At 41.0% G+C, this 20,503-nt stretch overlaps 1 protein-coding gene and 1 long non-coding RNA gene across 3 annotated transcripts in view; both read right to left on the reverse strand.

Annotated features, from left to right (window-relative positions):
- Positions 1–952: 952 nt before the first annotated feature.
- LOC146708153 (uncharacterized) lies at positions 953–7,324 on the reverse strand. Its single transcript, XR_014921104.1, has 2 exons — positions 7,260–7,324; positions 953–1,161 (listed from the first exon to the last, which is right to left on the reverse strand). It is a non-coding gene; the product is annotated as an uncharacterized LOC146708153 (long non-coding RNA).
- A 1,068-nt stretch (positions 7,325–8,392) lies between these two features.
- mxi1 (max interactor 1, dimerization protein) overlaps positions 8,393–20,503 on the reverse strand; it is a 30,674-nt gene continuing 18,563 nt past the window's right edge. For both annotated transcript variants that reach the window (XM_085459900.1, XM_085459901.1), the window contains exons 4-6: positions 15,506–15,620; positions 13,278–13,476; positions 8,393–12,380 (exon numbers count right to left, since the gene is read on the reverse strand). In XM_085459900.1, the coding sequence (XP_085316026.1) occupies positions 12,217–12,380; positions 13,278–13,476; positions 15,506–15,620 (478 nt within the window). In that variant the 3' untranslated portion in view covers positions 8,393–12,216. The remainder of the gene's footprint in view (positions 12,381–13,277; positions 13,477–15,505; positions 15,621–20,503) is intronic.

Raw genomic sequence — 20,503 nt, forward strand, 5'->3', positions numbered from 1 at the left:
CGCACAAGTTATCCTTTGGCACTGGCTGACTTACTGGCTACTGTAATCTGGTTGCAATGAGGGAAAAATTGAATTTTAGAGATCTACAAAGTCCCAGTTAGGAGGTCAGATTGATGGTAGCTTATATTGCTATTTAGACACTGTAGGTTTGCATCTTGTGATAACCTTTCTGTTTTGTGAAGTTTTTTTTCTTCCACTTTTCATTTCTTTAGTTTTCCTTGAATCCATTCATACCTTTGCTTCTTCCCTGCTTTAGATTAGGCAAAAGCAGGACATGGTTAGGCTCAGGAGAAGACACCACGAAACTAACCACACACACTGAAAAAATCACAAGTCAGGAGTGAGTCCCATCTCACTAATGTTACAGTCAGGTGCATTAAAAGCTACCTTTTGTTTAAATGAGGCAGTTCTGTCACTCACACAAAGCAGCAATAATTGCATTGAGAGCGAGAACAGGCTGGCAATGCACACCAAAAACAATAATAATAGACAAACAGTGCAACAGAGAGACAGAGAGATAATATGAATATTTAATTCTGGAACAAAGTGTGCACATCATATCATAAAACAGATTTATATTTCAACAGTTCTTAACATGAACACACTTTTGCTTTGTTCCACAGGAAACTGAACAAATCAGTTTTGGACTTCTACTTTGTGATGCAGCGAGTGATTGGTGCATATTTACATTTCTGCATTGCCTTCTGTTTTTTACAGCACAGCAGGTTTGAAAGTGCTGACAGGAAAATTCCCCGAAACGTCCTTTCCATCCACTTTTTTTCCTCTAAACTGCTCTATGAAAACGAAGACAGCAACCAGAAATAAAACACCGTCTCGCACATCTGAAAGCATGCGAGGCATCTTCTGCTTCCTGTGCTGAAATTCAAGCGAAGGCCATTCTCAATTAAAATTTCAGCAGACACAAAGAGCCATAGAAGCATTCACATACAAGTCTGGCTGGTAATAAAAGAGACTTTATGGCAGAAAGTGATGCATGATCATTTCTTCTGTGTTATTAAATCGATGACTGATCTGATTATGTCCACCAGCCACGATCCCACTTTAACGAGGTTTTCACTGGTGAGACGGAAAGCAGCTGTCACTTCTCGTTTTGATTTCTGTTGGCAAGGCCCGATGGTTTCTGAAGTACCTGCTGAATTGCTAAAAAAAAGAAGAAGAAGAAGCTTCAGTGTAGTGTTTCTCATGTTTGGCTGTTAGTGAGACAGAATCAGGTTAGAGGTAACAAAGCCCTTCTGGGGTTTGCAATAAAAGAGAATTCCCATTTGCAGTTTCTTCACTGAAGGTGCAAATAAACCTTAAATGGAAGTAAATTTCCTTCAAGAAGAAACTGCCTTACAGACAGTTCACATCTTCTCAGACATTTCCATCTGTTAAGCATAAAGTTTATTTATCTTTAAGTCTCTGAGTTATTTAGTTGCTCCACCCCTGCTCTGAAACTTTTTTTTTCACATTTATTACCTCTACTCCATGAGGCTATGTGATCCGTTTGGTTTGTCTGGTTGTTAGCAAACAAAAGAGTTCATAAGTTATGGGTTTTCATCGTTTTCTTTACCAGAGCTAGCAATTAGCCTAGCTTCCAAGCAGACGAGTGATTCTTTTTTAAGAGCTGATCCAGATCTGTGTTGACATGTGGCATTTTAAAAAATTGCAGGAGATAAACGGTGCTGAAAATTTAGCTTGGTTCACAGGATTCACAGCCTTTCTTGACTCCTGTTCAGCCACGGTTCAGAAATCTATCCACTCTCCCTCTCAGTGTGTCAAAGCTTCTTTTCATCCCACAGATTCATCTACCTGATCAACAAACTCTTAGCGAGATTCTCCGTGACACCTTTTGAAGATTTCATTTGTCTGGCTGACTCACAGGTCACAACGCACAAATTTTCCATTCAGGCTTTTCACAGTACTTTGGCTGAGGACCGAAAAGACTGGACTACGTGAGCTGAGGGAAGGACCTACGTGCCTGCTGGGTCTCCTAATCCTGATGGCATGAATAAACCCACAGCAGAGACACAGAGAGAGCGAGAGAGAAAGGGGCTTGTCGTGATTGGGTGCCCTGAAGCCTGGTCGGGGCATGACGTCGACCTGCCTCGAAACCAGTCCTTCTCCCTGCAACTACAATTTCCCTCGCTGTCTGTCAAACGGATGTCACAGACACTCTGCTGCACACACACACACATCTGTCTCCTTATTATAGCGCACCTCAGGTCTTGACTGCATGCCTCAGAGATATGATGCATAATTTGTTTTGCTATCAGCCCCCTGCTGCCTCATCCATCAGCTGTGAAAGACATTTGTGGGGAATTGCGTTCCTCCTCTGATAAGGCTGCTGTGATGTCAGAAGCCCAAGCGCTGTGGGGATGATGACTCATGCTCATCACCGGAGGAACCCCTCTGCAACCCCACCCCCAACATATCTCCACACACTCAGCCCCGATGGCCTTCTTGCTTTTACCTCCTCATAATCCCCCATGGACTCCCACTGGTGCTCTCTCAGTGCAGTAATTGGTGGCCTGGGTTTGCTTCTCAGCAATGGAAGAGGGGGTGGGGGGGTGAAGAACAACTACAATATGGAGATGAGGTCCAGAGTATGAGTCATGAGGGGAGTGAAAGTAGAGCAGAGCCCCTCCTTTGATATTCCTCACTACAACCCTTCTCTCTTATGTCTTGCCACAAAATTTAAGGACCTCTGGTGTTATGGGAGTAAGATGTGACCTTGACTGAAGTGCAAGCCACTTGGAAATAAAATCACGGCTTCCAAAAGTCACACTTTTATTTATTTTTTTAATTCACAAGCGTATGGTTCACACGTTAGACAAACTGGCGTTAATGGCTGAAAATAAGATTCCAGCATCTGTCTCTGGGATATTTGCTTCATTTCAACAGACTCTTTAAACTCAGTTTCAGCTCCAGAACGACAGAAAACTGTCGGCACCAGCGGCTCTTTTACGTGGTGACTCAGGTATAATCAGTCTCTGGCCAATCATCCAGCGCTACTACGTCAGATGATGAAATCCGTTAAATCTGATGCACCATCTAGATTCAAGTGCAGCACATAATGACTAAGTCGTGATATCCTTCATCACTGCTGAACCCTCATCTTAGTGGAAAGTCAGCTTTTTGATATTCGTTCAATGGCGGGCTGAGAACTACTGAGTTCTAATTCTTGATTCACAAGTTTTTTTTGTCTTTTTAAGTAAAGTTTAGGTTTTTGATTGTCAGCTTAGAGGACTGAACTGTTTTTAAAGTGTTTTTTACAAGCAGCCACTAAACATAAAAAATATGACTGTTAATAGGACCGTGTTATCGTTCGCAAAGGTATCACTTTGCTTTTGATAAACAAAAATTATTGTGAAAATTGTGTAGGATGAAATTGTTTCAGTTTTATTATGAAGTAGACTGATTTTCTGGTTTTCTGAGGAAGAAGTTCAATTCAGAAATGCTCTAATCTGTGATTTTTACTGCAGATCAGACCGGAAAACACAACACACTGCCCTATCATACACAGTAAAAGAACATCTTTGTAGCCCTCGGCTCACGTAGTGGCTCAAAGTGTTTATTTGTGAAATATCTAATACTTGAGTGCAGCCCAGTGGTTCAAAAGAGGAAAATCGACGTGTTGATTCAGTACTATAGGCTCACTGCAGGCTCTCTCTGGGTCCTGTTTTTAGTTTAGATTCAAAAGAAAGTTAAACTCTAAAGCCTGAAATGCTGAATTTGTAAGAAGTATGAACGTTGCCTTTAGATACACAAGGACTAAATGACATTACAAACATCACTGTTATAGGTAGGTCAAGGTCAAAGTCAAATGTATTTATATAGCACATTTCCAGACAGACCATGCTGCACAAAGTGCTTAACAATAAGAAAATAAATGCCATTGAAACAGAAACAATGTATATAAAAAAAAGTACAACAATAAAAGTAAAAGGACAATAAGAGCACAAGAGACAATAGTTAAGTAAAGATGACCTTTAACCTTAGTGGATGGTGTTTAAGAAGCTGGGAAAGTTAAGAACATTTATACCAGAAGACTTGCAAAAGCCTCACTAATATTCTAATAACGACAGCTAATGACTTAGTAGCTAAAGGTTATTAAAAATTTGCTATTTTATTAACCTAAAAGCAAGGGTAAATGCACGGCGGTGCAAAAAAAGAACCAAGGTTTTTTTCATTGAAGTCACAGGCAGGAAATCAAACAGAGAGCAGCAGAGGCAGATTCAGGCCATACCAGGGTCCAGAGAAATAACAAAAGCCAGAAAGTAGCGTAACAGGATATAAAATAGTTCTTTCTTTGATACACTTATTTGTTAAAAGAAGGGACAATGCACATTTATTAACACACATATTAAATCCACTCTGCAACCACAGGTTACAGTGCTGCAATTTCACCCCTTCCATGTTTTTGCTTATTTTCAAGCCTCTTGTGCCACCAGGTGGTTGGTGCTATGCTAGACTTCACTGAATTCAAAATCGCTGTTTTTTCCATGCTTCTATTTGACCATAATATAATAAACAACATCTGGGTCTTCTTTCTTCTGATTGGCTGCCCCTCACAAACACAGAGTTTAAACAGCATCATAAATATCCAAGATTAGAAAATAGTGCCTAAAGAGTCTGTATAGCCCAAGATTATGTCTCACTGTGATCTCTAGGCTGACTTCATTTATCACTGTAACCTCTGTAATGCGTACATGAGATAAATGCTTAGATTTAGAGAATTGTGGGGGGGTTTTTTGTTTGTTTTTTTACCTGATTTGCCCATAGTGTCTGTCGGGCATTATCATCCTATTTTTCTTTAATATGTTGTAAACATTTAAAGCAAAACACCCTGAATGAAAGCTGAAAGTCTTCACTTCAGTCACATCTTGACTGTGTGGTTTCAAATCCACTGTGTACGCACGTCTAATTATTTAAAAAAGAAAAGAAGTTTAAATGTAAAAAAGTCTTAGTTAGTAGATAATACTGTTCATTGGATGTTGGATGTTTTTAGTGTACGTGCTGATATGTAATGTCATATAAATATGTAGCACTGGCGTTGTCTCACAAAATTATATATTCAATCGGTGCGTGTAATGAAAGGATCAGAAAGATGAACTTGAAATTTTATTTATTTTTGAGCTTTTATCCTCTAGGTGGCAGCATTTTGCACAGTATGAAACTGATAAGAGCTCCCTATTAGATACCACACTGACAACAAAATGGCTTTATCATAATGTTCCAGATTAGTTCAAAAGGAGGACAGAAAGGACGTTCTGTCTTTCAAAAGATGGGCAGAAACACGAGTCTTCTCTTTTTTTGCAATTTCATTCTTGTGACACACGCTGTGCCCGATAACTGTGAGATTTACTGCGATGCAAGACCAGCTGAAAGGCATTATATTCATTATATTTTCAACATGCATTCACAAAAGCCATTTAAAAAAATGAGAGTAAACCTGCAAGCGAAGAGTTTGTATTTTACTACTTTGTCAAATACATATAAAGACAAGCTTGTCCTTTCATCATCAACAGTTTCCAGGTTGTTGTTTGACTTTAAAATATCTTTTATAGTTTATAACAGTCATCGCTGCCGATGGGAGTAAATGCTGATGTGGAGTTCTAATCAAAACCCAGATTATCTGTAGCTACAGAGACTTTCTCATGAGAACATCTTCTTATCACACTTACACAGTGCTTTTGTACATCTTGGGAAGTCGTGCTTCGGAATAGTTTCTTACAGGCTCTAATCTCCTAAGAATAATAATACATGCAGCAGATGTTAGTGCAGTGTGTTACAGATGGGGGGCATAATCTATTTCTCCCTGCCAGAGTCCTGTGAAACCATGGACATCGTGTCACAGATTTATAACACATGTACGCTGCTGGCTCTACAGTTTAGAAAAACACGGCCCCTAAAAGAGATGCTGAGCAGCATCACTGAACTGGATCACTTTCTGACAGTTATTGTTAAAAATCACTTTGCATGATGAGAGTTCATATTAATATTGTCGCACAGGGACGTGCAGAGAGGTTTAAAGGGGCGGGTGCTCAAAGTTAAAAAGGGGCACATTGAACCAGGCTGAATAACAACAACACACATTCATCAAGAATCTAATATGGGAAGGGCAGGGCTGTGTTGATCTGAGACTGTAGACATTAAAAAGTCCACAGGAGAGATGGTAGCTGATTAAACAAGTGTCATGAGATAATAACAAAATGCAAAGATTGGTGACAGCGCTTGGAACCATAAGGCAACGAAAAACTGTGACATAAACTCGGCTCTGCCTGTGAATCACTCTTTGCTTCTCTTCTTCCTTCCTTCCCATCATTTCATATATCACTCTCCACTTGCTGTCTATCTGAGAACAAGGCACAACTTGTTATTGCAATAAACTATAATCTAATTATCCACACCTAACAACTCTTGCACTTAATCTATAATAAAATGATGACAGAAAAATGTTATAGCACTGCCTTTAGTAGCCTCACACAGCTCCTACTGTTTCCTCCTCATGTCCTTACCAGCCATGTCTGGACAAGGTTATATCATGAGTAATATTTTTTTAAATCCAGCTAAATAAAACACACACATGCACACACAGTGACATTTTAGACCTTCTTCAGAATACTGTATATACTATGGGCATCCTTACATTATTATTCATTACTAGAGCTACAATAATAAAGCAATGAGGAGGGGGTAATAAATATGAAATAATGTATTTATGATGATTCCATTTGTTTCACTATCCACTCTGTGCAGGGCAAAGCTTATTACATTTTAAACTGTAGAGATACAATAATTTTACTGCTGTAAAATCCAAATTTTGTCTTATTTAAAATATAAATCTAATATAATCTGCTTCTTAATGTATGTTCTTTAAAATACAGCGTGTGTTTTTTAATATATTATAATTATAATAATTATTATGTGGACATGCATATTAGATCGTTTTTTAGTGAAATATAATCCCTCCAGAAAGGCAGGAAATGCCCAGAAACTTTAAAACTAAATATGTTCCCTAAAACGGTGACAGAGCTACAGACCCATGACAGCCTTACACAGGTAGCCAGCAGCTATGACCAGCACTACTTGTGCAGTTAATAAAAGGACAGGTAATGTTTGTCGCGCTGTTGCACACACGCACGCTCGTTTGTTTCAGTTCGTCAAATTGCCACAAGACAGCTTACCAACGTGTACATAATAAGCCAATACTCCTGGGTGCTACACACTACAGTGCACGCTGTACACCTACTTACTGGTTTTGTCGCATCAGTCTGTGTCTCTGAATTAACTTGTGTTTCTCCTACAGCTCCGGACCGCAAAAAATGCGCGTGCTCTTTGTGAGCTCGTTCCCGGCTCGTAACCAGCGCGTTCTGCCGTCGAGGGCGATCATTGGTTAAATGTGATCATGTGACTGATGCAAGCCAGATCCTTTCATTTAGCAAAACTGTGATTAATAGTTAAATATTATTGTTGAGGGGCACAGACAGGACTCCGCACGCACACACACATAAAAAAATAAATAAATAAATAAAAAAAATTTAAAAGTTGCCTCAACATAAGGGCACTTTGGGCACTCATCAGGAAAGGGGCGGGTGCTCAAGCCCCTCTAGCCCCCCCCTCTGCACGTCCCTGTTGTCGCACATTTCAAGACATCCAGTTTGACGTGGTTTATAAAAGGCTTTATGAAGGATGTATATAAACAGAAGCAGTCAAGTTACAAATTAGACTATTTATCAAGGAAAATAATCAACCTGAAGGTCGGAAATTTCAGGTGGGGGGGTGGGGAGGCCTCTGATTTTGATTTGGATGATTATGAGACAACATAATCTAGTTCGGCTTAACAGAAGTACTCAGGGTTCAGCTGGTCTCAAAGCAGATGAATGAGCTGTGTCAGTTTCGGCTTGTGACTCATTAAACTGTAGACTAATCTTCTTGCAACCTTTTCCCAAAGGATTCCTGTTTGCCTGTCAGCTATAAACAGTTCGAGCAGAGTTATCATTGCTTCTTATGATGTTTGATTAATATTTAAATTAATGGAAGAGAGATAAAAATTAGAGAAATCTAAAAGAAATGCTTTTTAGTAGAAGACCTTTTCGTTTTTATGAGCTGCTACAATTATCTTCTGACTCCTGTGATTCATCAAGCCACCCAATAAAGGGCTTCAGACATTTATGTTCTTAGTCACATCTAAGAGACACGCTTTCATTATGAAAATGACACATCACTTGTGGAAAAAAAATTGCTGCTTTGTCGAGATTTGTGCACATGTGGTAAATGGGAATCATGTGATTAACAGGTGACTTGTATTTAACTTGGCGTAAGCCATTTGCTTTACAATACATTCAGCAGTGACACACTTCACAGTATTAAAAGCTCGGTTCAGTCCTTCAGGTTTGAAAATCTTGGTGTTTTTATTTTAAGTATTGCATCATCAACTTACACAGCTAGAATCGTCATCAGAGTGCATGTTTTACAAAGGATGGCCACAGGTTCAGAACAACAGGAGGGCTCCCTACTGCACTTGGGACTGCTTGTTTGGTTGGGCTAACTTGACTTCGTGGACCCGTTTGCTCAAATCAACCCCCTGAGAGAGACTGACACCAGAGTGGAGTGGGGTTTTACAAAGGACACTGCAACTTCCACTTCACGGGGCTGGTGCACTTCTGGCCAAGCTGTCCCCTAACCACCACTGAAACCTTAAACACAGGTAAAAATACAACTTTGTGATGAGGATATGCTAATGAATTTTGCAGCATGGCCAGAAATGTTTTGTCAGACCTCTCAATCAGCTGATCCAGGACTATTCTGCACTGGACTGAACATCTTTTGTTTTTGCATCGTACGCTGGAGAGCTTGTCTTTTTTTAAAAATGACAAACAGCCTTCAGAAGTGTGATATTTACTGAGTATCAAAGTGGCAAACAGCCCACTGACATCTGTGCAGACTAGTCATGGACTAGGTGCCTTTCTAAAGCTCAGCTTTAGTAAGAACACAGAGATCACACACATACATACACCCATGCACACACACATAGTAGACTCACATGAGTGAGGACAGACCTGGCCTCAGTAAAACCAGTTCTTTTAGTGTTGTTTTTGTTTTTAACCCGTCCTGGAATCATCTCGCATCTCAGCATTTTACAACGTGGGACAAAATGACACACATTTTGTGATAAACACTCAGTTTGTCCCATCATAGTAAAACACAACATTGTGTACTGTGTGAGCAGGTTAAAACACTGCAAAGAACTGATCGAGGTCTGAACAAGAAGAGAAATTCATTTGTCGCAGAACACTGAGACCTTTGTCGTGTCAGCAGTGCAGTTTCATAAAACCAACATAAGAAGAAAGCAGAAACAAAGATCAGATAAAGGTAATAACTTAAAACGGGGCAGAATAAATGTAAACTGTCCTCCACAGAGAGAGAGAAAGAGATAAAGAGAGAGGACACTGAGGTGTTCTGAGGTGGTTTTGGCTTTTTTTTTTTTTTTTTTAAATATCTGAGCACCAAAAGTGGTGACTTTCTGATTTAGTGCCAAGTCCAACAACCTCAACAGAGCTCCGCAAAGAGCGTACATGTCGAACTCTACACTGTAACGATGTCCATCAGAGAAACCGAAAGGTTTTGTTCTTTTGTGTTTTTATTTCTTTAAATCCTCAGTCGGAGGAGTTGTAAATGTAAGACACATTTTGTCAACTAAAACAAGTCTAATAGAGACTACAATCCTCCTAATAGAGGAAAGCGGAGTTTTAGACCCCTTTTATTTCATAGCAGCCGGCTCAATATTTGCCAGTAAAGTCTTGGCTATGGGTGAGTCTTGTGCAGAATTAGCTCCCCTCAGCACAGACCCAGAAACAAAGTCGAGAGCATTTCACCTTGCGACAGCAGAATGGGTATAAAGGTTCAGCCTGTGCTCCTGTTTCAGGTCTGTGATGCTCCTCACAGGCCTGGTGTGTGGCTGGGGAGTCAGCCCCGAACAAGGCTGGTGACTCTAAACAGGCGAGGCTCAGCACTAGGAGCAGCTTACGGGCCAATTACATTTCAAGTGTCCATTGAATAAAACAGCAAAAAAATGAAAATGAAAAAAATGGCTACATTTTCTTAACCACTCTCCCACCCACCCGGCAAAAAATAGAAAGAAAAAAAAACAAACCTTAACAATAATCCATAAAATATACATTTTTTTAAAATAAGGAGTGAGGAATAAACATCAAAGAGAAGAGTAAAATAAGACAGAAACAAAATAAGTTAACCTTCTCCCCATTGTGTGTTCTTTGAGGGATTGCAGAATAAATATTCATCATATTCTTAGTTTTTTTTCTCTCACACACAAAATAATGGTTGGCAGCGCAACACGACAGTGGTAAAGAAAAACAAAGCGAACTGCAGCCGAAGTGCAATTCTTAATGCCGGTGGAGTAGGGATGGAGTACATTGACATCATACAACCCGTTTTCTTTTTCCAACACTTCAAACTTTCCCTCCACAGATCACCTGACCACCATTGGAATGCCATATAATATATTTTTTTTCTTTTTACTTAAACCGCCATTCACAAACAAGAGAATAAAAACTGTCTAATTGATTAAAAAAAAACAAACAAACAAAAAACAAAAACAAAAAGAAAACAGTGAGAAACAAAGTCTGCATTTTCCAACAAATGCCATTTTAGATCACTGTTTACAACTGGATGGAAAGTCGTTCTACTGTTTCTATCGAGGATATCGTTCCTTTTACCTCCTCGGGGCGGGGAGCGGGGACAGAGAGGGTAGCGTTTGAACGTTTCCATCAGCAAATTTTATCGGAGGATAAAAATTGTTCTAAACTTTCAATTTAAAAATGCACAATAAACACAGGTCAAACAGCAACAGAGGCAATAGTTCTATCTGTAAGCACTACTTTTTTTGAACTCATTTTTAAAGTTTTATTTATTAAGCTATCTGTATGTACAAAAAAAAAAAAAAAAAAAAATGTGGACGGTCACATGAGTCTTGAGGGAGAAAAAAAAACAAACAAAAAACGGGAAGGAGTTCAAACTGACGAAACAAAAAACTGCACGAGTTATTGCTTGTTACTGCTGGAGAGAAGTTGGACATCTGTTCCAAAGCTTGTAGTTTGGATTTTTTTCCCTTGTTGCTGTTGTTTTTGTGTGTGTGTGTTTCTTCCTTCTTGGTTTGTGCCATTTCTATGGACAGCTCTAAAGTAGATAAGTGCAGGATAGCTTGTAGTAGCTGCTTGTCGAGGGGAAAGAAACCAAAACAAAACACACGCACACGCACACACAAAGTTACAATTTCCACTCTTTGAAAATGCACTGAGCACCCACATCCGACAGGAATGTTTTCTTATTTTTTTCCCTCCGTTTTTGTGGCTTGTTTTCCTCCGTGTGTGGTCGGAAACAATCACGACAGATGCGCTTTGTTCGCTTTAAAAGCTTAGTGGTGGATCTGATCTGCTTCCCCCATTGGTTGGTTGGTGGGTTTATTTCACAATAGCACCAATTCAAGGGTCAGAGCTTCTGTGGTGTAGAGCACAGGTAATATGAAAAGAAAAGAAAAACCTCGATAAGACGAGGAAGAAATTCAGGGCTGCGGGGACGAGCTGTGTAGATATGGCAAAGTTCAGCCTCAATCCAGTCCAGATTTAGCCAGGCCCAACGCCAGAATAATAAGATATAGGCAAACACCCACATTAGACAGAACCAAACAGACAATTATATTAATTAAAGAGCATTTTAGTCATATTTGGGGCTGTGTAATTTGAAATACATTTGGGGATTTTAAAGGTGTGTGGAAATAGCAGATAAAAATCAACAGTTAATTTTATGTTGTGGCTTCAAACTTCAAGATGATGTCTACGTCTCTGCTCCTCCTTTTAAAATAAGATTTGAACCAATTGGCAGTCTGTGTCTGGGTCCCTGGTGTCAGTGTTGGTCGGAGCGGTTCAAAGTTCAGAGGCGAGAAAGAGCTCTCACTGGAACGCCTCCGAAAGTGGGTTGAGCAGCGTGGAGGGGAAGCGTGGGGCAAAAAAAAGAAAAAAAAAAAAAAAAAAGGCTGGGAGCAAAGGGGGGACACTATTAGCTGGGTGCGTGCCAGTCATCGGAGATGAGACTGGATGTGTGTGTTTCATAGGCATGGCTGGATGGATATAACAGATGGGAGGGCAGGCGAGTTTGGCAGGAATGTGATGGTCACGTCGGTGGGGCGGGGCTCTAGGAGGAGAAGGCAAGTTTGACGCTGCAGGAGGAGTAGCCCTCATCACTGGCCATGCTCTGGAGGCTGCTGTGGTCGTCCAGGTCGCTGGTGCTGGCTGTGCTCACACTGTCCAGCTCTCCATGGGAGAACTCCGTGCTTTCCACGTCCACCTCAATCTCCTCTGTAGGATGGAAAAATGATGAAAGGGGAGAAGAACAGATCAATTTAACATATTTCCACTTTCATTGAGGATTATTAAGAAAACTATTCTCTGCTGATACTTTATTTCTGGATATTTTAAGAAACTTCCTACGTTTTATATTGTTTGCCATGTTGTTTTCTCCTTTGGATAAAAGCGGTGCCAGAAATTTGTTTGTTTTGGAGTTTTTTAAAGATACAATATCTTAGAGAAAAGCCTTACTTATACAGCAACATGCTGTACTGTATGATGACACAGTATCTTACACAGTATCTGGCTTGTGCCACAGCACTTTATGAAAACAAAAATACAGAATATGAAAAGAAAGGAGATTGTAGTCAGTTTCATTTTCAGTGGTTAAAATTGTCACCTCACAACCAGGGTGACACACTAATGATGGCTTTAATGCTTCTCTGTTAGGTTAGAGTCATTTTAACATAAAATACAAAGGAAAACATGTCCCTCATACTTGACATCGTTACAAACAAACAGACACCATGTTGGTTTTGCTTCAGTTCAGGAAACATTTTGCATTTTAAATCTGATGTCCTTCATCAGCACCTCGACATGCAGTCTCAGAGGAGCTCTGACCAACCCAACCTCAGTGCTATAAAATTAGACCGACAGCAGCTGGAGGCTCTAGCTGTTTTCACACATGCACTGCAGTCATGACAGAGGTGCATGTGAGAGCACAAATGTCCAGGGTACTCATACTAGAAATGAGCTGTTTTTTAACCTGCTGGCCCCCTATTGTAAAGTCCTTGTGATGGCAGATAGCGGAGCGCAGCTAATACCCTTGTGAATTTATCCATGTGTGAAAACATGTTTTGATAGCCGTGTAGATGCTTAATTAAAAATCATGCATGCCACCTTACATACCTTGATCAGAGTCAGAGCGGTCGGAGCAGAGGGTGGAGCCCACACTGTCCATGCGTATCCTCTCTCCCTCCCCTGGGCTGTTCTGGGCTGCAGCACCACTGCCTCCACTCAGCAACTCCAGCTGACGCTGAAGGTGCCTCTGCTCGCGCTCCAGAGACTCCAGCTGGTACTGGCTCTTCCTGTCCGCCTCTTCAAGTTTCTGGTGAGGTGAAAGAGAAGAGGAGAGGAGTCTTCACCAAAAGATATTATAGACATTGTGTTGTGCTAAATAATCATATTCATGACTTGTAGGGATCATTAGTTATAAAAAACTTTACTGTCTATGACAGGGAGGAAGAAAGACATTCAGCTGCTTTGCAAAAGAAACTCGATCCTTGTTAATACTTTCTGAAGTCTTACTAGCTTGTAAATGAATTCATTGCTTTTCAAGGCTTGCCAATATCCTGGAGAACGCACAGGAGGGTTAAGTGTGTAAGCAAGAGGAAAGCCTCATAAAAATAATGCTGAGAAAAGAGGTTAGACAAATGAATAGCCAGCAAAGAAACAGGCCTTTTTCATACATTCATGTGAGAACACAAATGTCTGAATCAATGGGCTCAGACTAAACGGACTTTTCTCCGCCAGCTCCCCACAAACTCTGGTGTCAGATTGAGCCCATGTGAGAACAGAAAAGGTAATTGTCCAGAGAATTCACAGCCATCGAGCCTCCAGAAAAGGGTGTGAACAAACACATGGACAATGCCCCAGAAGCTCTTTAGTATTCAGCAAATTAAACAAGTTTGTCCCCTCGGATTTTCCTGCTGTCAGCGACGACACCCCTAAATGATTTTCCTCACCTGTCTTGTTTACACCGTGTCGGCTTGTTTACGCCTTGCACCATTATGATACAAATGAAGGCCGTGGCAGGGCCCGATACAGCCACATTGTGATGTAACCTTGCAGCCTTATGTCATGGGTGCCAACATTAATGAGCGTGACTCCCAGCGACAGACCAAAACAATAGGCCATCAATAAGCGATGAAGAGACTCAAGTTGACAGCAGCAGCAGAAGTGCGAGCGGCAGAGCTGGCGGAGGCCCACCTCAACAACAATATCGCCTTTGTACATGTCCTGTCTGTTACGTGAGTGCATGCTATGCCTCGCTTTCCCCTTACAGACTGCTCACTCTCAGGCAGTCACATGCCTGCTTTTAAAGTGGATAACAAAGTGTGAAGTGTTACACTGCCTGCACAATTACTGTGGATTCATTTTATCATAAAGGTAAACACGAGTTTGGTCTTTCCAAGCAAAATATTTTTTCATGTGTGACGAATGACATGACACACCATGTCCTAATACTTTCACCTTTCAAATTATTCAGTGATCTATCTAACAACCCTTCATTTGAATAACTGGCACAAAGCCTTGTTTTCTTTTGGGGGGGGGAGAAGTTCTCCAGTCCACAAGTTCTGAACAGAATTTTACATCAGGTGAATATTCGGTCATTTTCTGAGGCCCTTTGCAGGTGAAAGTGTGTGATGGTGTATTTTCCTTCATGATCATGGCATTCTTCAAACAGCAGACGTCTTTCTGAGCCAATGCTTAAAGAAAATATGTCCCAGAAAATAGCAGTGGGTTTCAGGCTTAATTTTAAGTGCATCTCCAAATGGAAAAAAGTCCTTTCTGGCACCTGCTTTGAATACCTTTTTCCCACTGATCTGTAATTGAGTGCCCAGTCTAGAACCAGTTACACCACAAGAAGCCTGATGTTGAACCCAAGACAACATCAAATTACTCGGGCCAAAATACTTAACGGACTGACCGTTCTCAGGCAAGTTCAACTGAAATGCTTTGCCACACAACACTATCTAACATCTCATTCAGAAATCTGTCTAAATGGGGGCTGGTTCTCAGAGGACACCAACAGGACTGGCTCTGCATGAGCACTGATGCTCATTAACCTTTGAAAAATCTCTCTTCGCATATTTTTAACCCAATCATGAGGCACCAACTTGTGAGTCTTTGGTAATTTGCACCCTTTCTTTTCCTCATTTTTTTTTTCTGACCAAATGAATAATAAGGTTTTCATAGTCAGCTGGTAACCACTCAGTTTAAAAACCTTCAGAAAGGCATCGTCATTAATATCATTATCATTAAAGCTTGCAGTTTCTTTGTTCTGTTTATCACAAAAAAAAAGAAAAAGAAAAAACAGGACCAGCTTTAGCTAAGAGCTGGGTAATCATATGTACCTTTATGTGTGCTTTGGCTTTGTTGAGCAGGCCCAAGGTAGTGTGACGGCTGCAGTCAGGTCCTAGGGGTATGAGGGCCTTCAACCGCTCCAGACACAGCCGCAGGTGAGCTCGTCTACAAAGGAAAAAGTAACAAAGAGGAAACAAAAGCATAATTAGATAAATAAAAAAGGAACAATAGGGCAGGGTGGCTGTGTATACAGCAAAACATGAAATACAGTGTGGTAGTTGTTTGTCTTGTTCAATAGCCTCAGGCAAGTTCATGCAGATTGGGGGAGTTCTTTAAACAAAGCATTGAATGTGTAGCCCATTGTAACTATGTATCAAAGGTCTAAAGGCTCTTAGAGGAGCAGTGCACCCTAACAAATAAAATATGGCATCTCTCTTTACTTGTGATGTCAAGCTATTTAAATTATTCGATTTAAATTATTATTTCGTCTGTAACACCCTTGCTTCAGTAGCTAGATGTAGGCAGTATTCTGTTGTCTTTGGGGTGCTGGCCTCCACCCGTGACAGATTTGGCTTGAGTCTTGATCATCTCAAAATTACGGGTCAACAACGAGGAGGTTTATCATCTGCATGTATTTAATAAATCTAGGTATGGATACTTGTCTCGCCTACATTACAATAAGTTTCATCTGGCGATAAAAGGCATGGTGGTGGTATAATGGCATTTCCAGGACCTCTCTCAGCTCATGTAGTCCATCATCCTGACAGTACCTTATTCTGTGACTGAAGACAAGCCCCAGGTACTATCTATCCTGCTAATGGACCAGAGTTGAGAGGTAAAAAGAGATAATTGTGGCTATAACACAATCACTGCTCCATTAGCAGGGGCTGTCTTTCAGCTAGCCTGGAGGGAAAGGTGGAGAGACATTAGGAGGCAGTAGACTTAGTGGAGCAACCAAGACTCAGAAACGTTCTCTTGGGACGCTTACAGGAGACAAACTCAAGGGACCAGAGCAGGGCTTCACTGCACCAAGTTGCAAGATGGGCTAGACAGCTCTCTGCTATGCTCTTTAAGACTGTTGGATACATGTAAGTGCTGCATAGAGTATATCTGTCTGTGTGCATATGTGTAGGGGTGGGGGTCAGTGTGGATGGTGTTGATAAGAACATAAGAGCAAGCCATTACAGCCATTATGCCAGTAATGTGTGCGTGAGTGTGTGCTTCAACAAACACTGCATGTTTGGGGAGGGAACTAGGAGGAGCCCTGATTCAGGCTGCGTGAGTAAAAGTTAGGAAGTCACAACACACAGACACACACAGCCTTTTATTCTGGGAGTTTGCATGATGACTATCAGGACATCTGTCCATTTAATCAGTTCTATTCACAGGACAAAGCAGAGCCCCCCCGCCCCCTTTTCCTCTTTATCTGCGTAATGTATATCTGCGTGTCTCATCTCAAACCCTCGTCTACACATACATCAGTTGTCACTTATTCACATGCTACTCGTTTACAGCAGCCTTGAGCGATACACGCAGCTGCACCTGGGAGACGTCGAGGACGTACAACAAAGCACAACATGGCCGAATATTTCTGAGAGTGATTAGAGTTCAGTGTATTCTGTTAAAAGCTATAATCAGGATTATTACTGGATTATGTGGAAATAAGGCATTAAGCGTAATTTGCCATGTTTGCAGTCCAACCATTTTGAAATCAACTGAGCTATGCACGTAGTGTGTTTTCAGCTCTGCTGATATGCCAATATATTATTTATCAGGGAGCTGTTGCTGAAGAGCTGGCACAAATATTAATTCGCGTTACACCAACCTCATGCATGTACACACAAGTCTCATTCACTGCTTTTTTCTAGTCTATATGCAAGCATTTTTCCACAGATGGCCATCGGCTGTCTGGTAAAAAAGCGGTGAGGGCAGAGCGGGACACAGTGCTGATGTGTGGGTCTGTCTGTCTGGCTTGTTAGGCATTTAGTTAACAAACTCCAGACATCGGAGACCACAGCTTTCTCCTCCAGTCCCAGAGAGATAAATGTAAATATCTTAGCAGACAACCCCAGATAACCCTCCACTTAAAACCACTCCTCTACTCCTTCCATCCTTCTCTCATCCTGACCCACTGACATGGACCCCCCCCCCTCCCCCCAAAAAAACAAAAAACAAACAAAAAGAAACAAAACAGAAAAAACAAAAAAAACCAAACCATGAACTGTTCTGTTGACCACTATCACCACATTTCTATCACTGGATATTACTGAACTTGTGCTTCTCGGCATGTAAACCAGTTTGTCACTGGTCTGGCTGCTAAATCAATTTTTTTCTTAAACAGCATAAAACCTCAAACACCAAAGGAAGAGATTATGATGATGATAAATAGTTTGTCACCTATTTTATCACTGTCCTTTCCTGCTTCTGACCTTTTTATAACCACCTTTGGTAATGTACTCAACACGAGCTACAGTAATTGTTAGTAGCGTTCAAAACCCTCTCTGTGCCTCTTATTGATAGACAGGCATGTGAAACGCCTGTGTGGCATGCGTTCTTATCTCTGGGTGGATGACATGCTTTACCGTGTAGCACTCCGATAACTATAAATGGCAAAGAAGTCCAAAAAGCATAACAAGGAGCGTCAGAAGAGCAGTATGTAACTGTGAAAATCAAAACTGAGAAGGGTTATTGTTGTGTAATTCTTCACTATCACATTGGACAGGCTGGTAATAGGAAGCCAAACTGGAGGTGTTATCCTCGACAGGGCAGTGTGTCAAAAATGATCGTGTAGTATGTCCCTAAAGCTACAGGCAAGCAAAGATAATGTCAGACACGTTCACCATGTTAGTCACCAACATTAACTCGAACACCAGGCAGCAGATGTGCATATGGTGCAGTCCCTGCACAAGGTGTTCAATTCAGAGCTAAATGACCTTTGAATGTCAGTGTGATCAACTTATTTCCAATCCTGATTGCAATGACCAGCCCTGTTGAAGAGGCTGGTCTTGAAGAAGGGTACAATAATGTGGCTTGAGCCACACAGAAAGACCTCTACATCACTGTGTCAATCTAGATAAAGTATAACTGTCTTACTTAGAGGCTAAAGGTCATAAGTTCCTGGCTACTGTTGATGCCTAACAGAGCAGGTCTCTAATCCCTAAAAAAGGCTTGTTTATCATGTAGACCAGCAGCCAAAGAGCTTAAGCCCTTTACAGCTTACAATATGAGTGCAGGCTTGTGACCATAAATACCTGCTTGCTGCAGGCAGTATCACCTCCACCCTGTTGTAGCTATGTAACCAGCAATAGAGCCTTCTGTTCCCAGAGTTCTTAGAAAAGGCCGGTGCCAGTTACATAAACAGCTATGGATTTACTGTGTAGCCCCATAACTTCATGTCCTCTGCTGCTAATGCTAAGGACTGCTTAAACATATTTGGTTAAAGGATATGACATCACAGGATCACAGGGTGATTCAGTGGTGACTGATGTGGAGTCAATTTCAGTGGAGTTAAATAACAAGAAGTTGATTCTGTTCATCTGGACGTAGCGTTTTCTGTGAGAGAAACGTTTGGTCACTCATCCAAGTGACTTCTTCAGTCTCAGCTGACTGCAGGTTTCCCCAACCTTATAATTGGCTGTGAGGTCAGTTTCTTGATCATTAATATGCAATCACTGGTCAAAGATTATGGGGTTTAAATAGCTCTCCTGAGAGGAACGACCACTTGTTGAGTTCATTTTTTTGTATGTATGAGTAATATTTTTAAAGAAGATTTTATAATGTTAAGGTGAGATGAACATAAAGTCAAGGCTTCCATATCTGTACAGAAGACTGAGTGAGTGCTTGTTTTTGTTACATGGACTAATCAAGCTATGATATTAATAAATCCAATTGAACAAAAAATAATCATCTCATTCATCAAACAACAGATGAACAACGACTAACAAGATCTACTGTGTGACTGGGAATCTTTCCAGATATCTGTTAAGTGACAAAATGTCTAAGTAGACTAAAACCAGCGAAGAAAATAATTCCCTACTTTGCACTTCCAGAGTTTAATGAATGGCATGGCGATGTAGGTTGAATGAAGAGTTCTCCATCTGTGGCGGATTAGATGGCTACCCGTGGCTACCAGGACCTGTGCTACCAACTGTCACGCAGAGGACAGATCACTCAGTGACAGTAAGCAAAACAGCCTAGTTCTGTTCAGTAGAGGGAAATAACTGACAGTTAGGTAGTGAGTTTTCCCCCACACTCTCTTATAAAAATCATCAACAACAACAAGAAATATATATCCTCTAATGCATATGCACATTTATATGAATGCACTCCCATGATGAATCCTAAAAGACAAAGCTTACAGGTTGAACACTTAGAAAGCCAGCCTTTCCTTTTCCTCAGGAGACAGTGATGCACTTCCATGGAATGTATGCATGCAAGTTTGTCATGCTTGGAAGTCTGGGTGTATGAACTGTGTCTTGTGTTCCTGAAGGACCCCAGATGGGTAAGCAGGCAAGCACGAGCTCTGCCTTTTGGCTTTGGCATGTGACCGAGCCGCCAGGCAGCCCTGGGTCACTGCACTGCACTTTTCTTTCATATGCACCCCTCAAAATCTAGCTTCTCTGTGAGTCATGTGCACAACATTGCCTTTTTATTCTAATAATCACATTTCTTTTTTTGGTACTTGCTTTAGTTCAGTTTAATACAGACTTACCTTTTATGTATAAGGGCTAACAACACTTCCGAGTGTAATTTAAATGCTTCTCATCGTTGCAAATGAACAATTAAATTCATGATTGATAAGATGAGAATTTATACTTTAAAATTCTGCACTGCTCTCCTTATATGCCTCTAGCTGTTTCGCATGTTGTCAAAATGCGTCAAACTGCCTCCAATGTGACTGAAGCAGAGTTCTTTTTAAAGAACCACTTTGAAGCGCTCCCCGTTGGTATGGAGGAGCTGCCCACCATTACTCTGACAGAACCTACGCACATCCTATGTACAGCAGCTCAGCACTCGCCTCCCTTTTTCTTGTATCATCCATGCAGGAA

This window comes from Copadichromis virginalis, linkage group LG6 (assembly GCF_057382275.1).
Source record: "Copadichromis virginalis isolate Kocher_CV1m ecotype Utaka linkage group LG6, C_Virginalis_male_GT1.1, whole genome shotgun sequence".
In the NCBI taxonomy this organism is placed as follows: Eukaryota; Metazoa; Chordata; class Actinopteri; order Cichliformes; family Cichlidae; genus Copadichromis; species Copadichromis virginalis.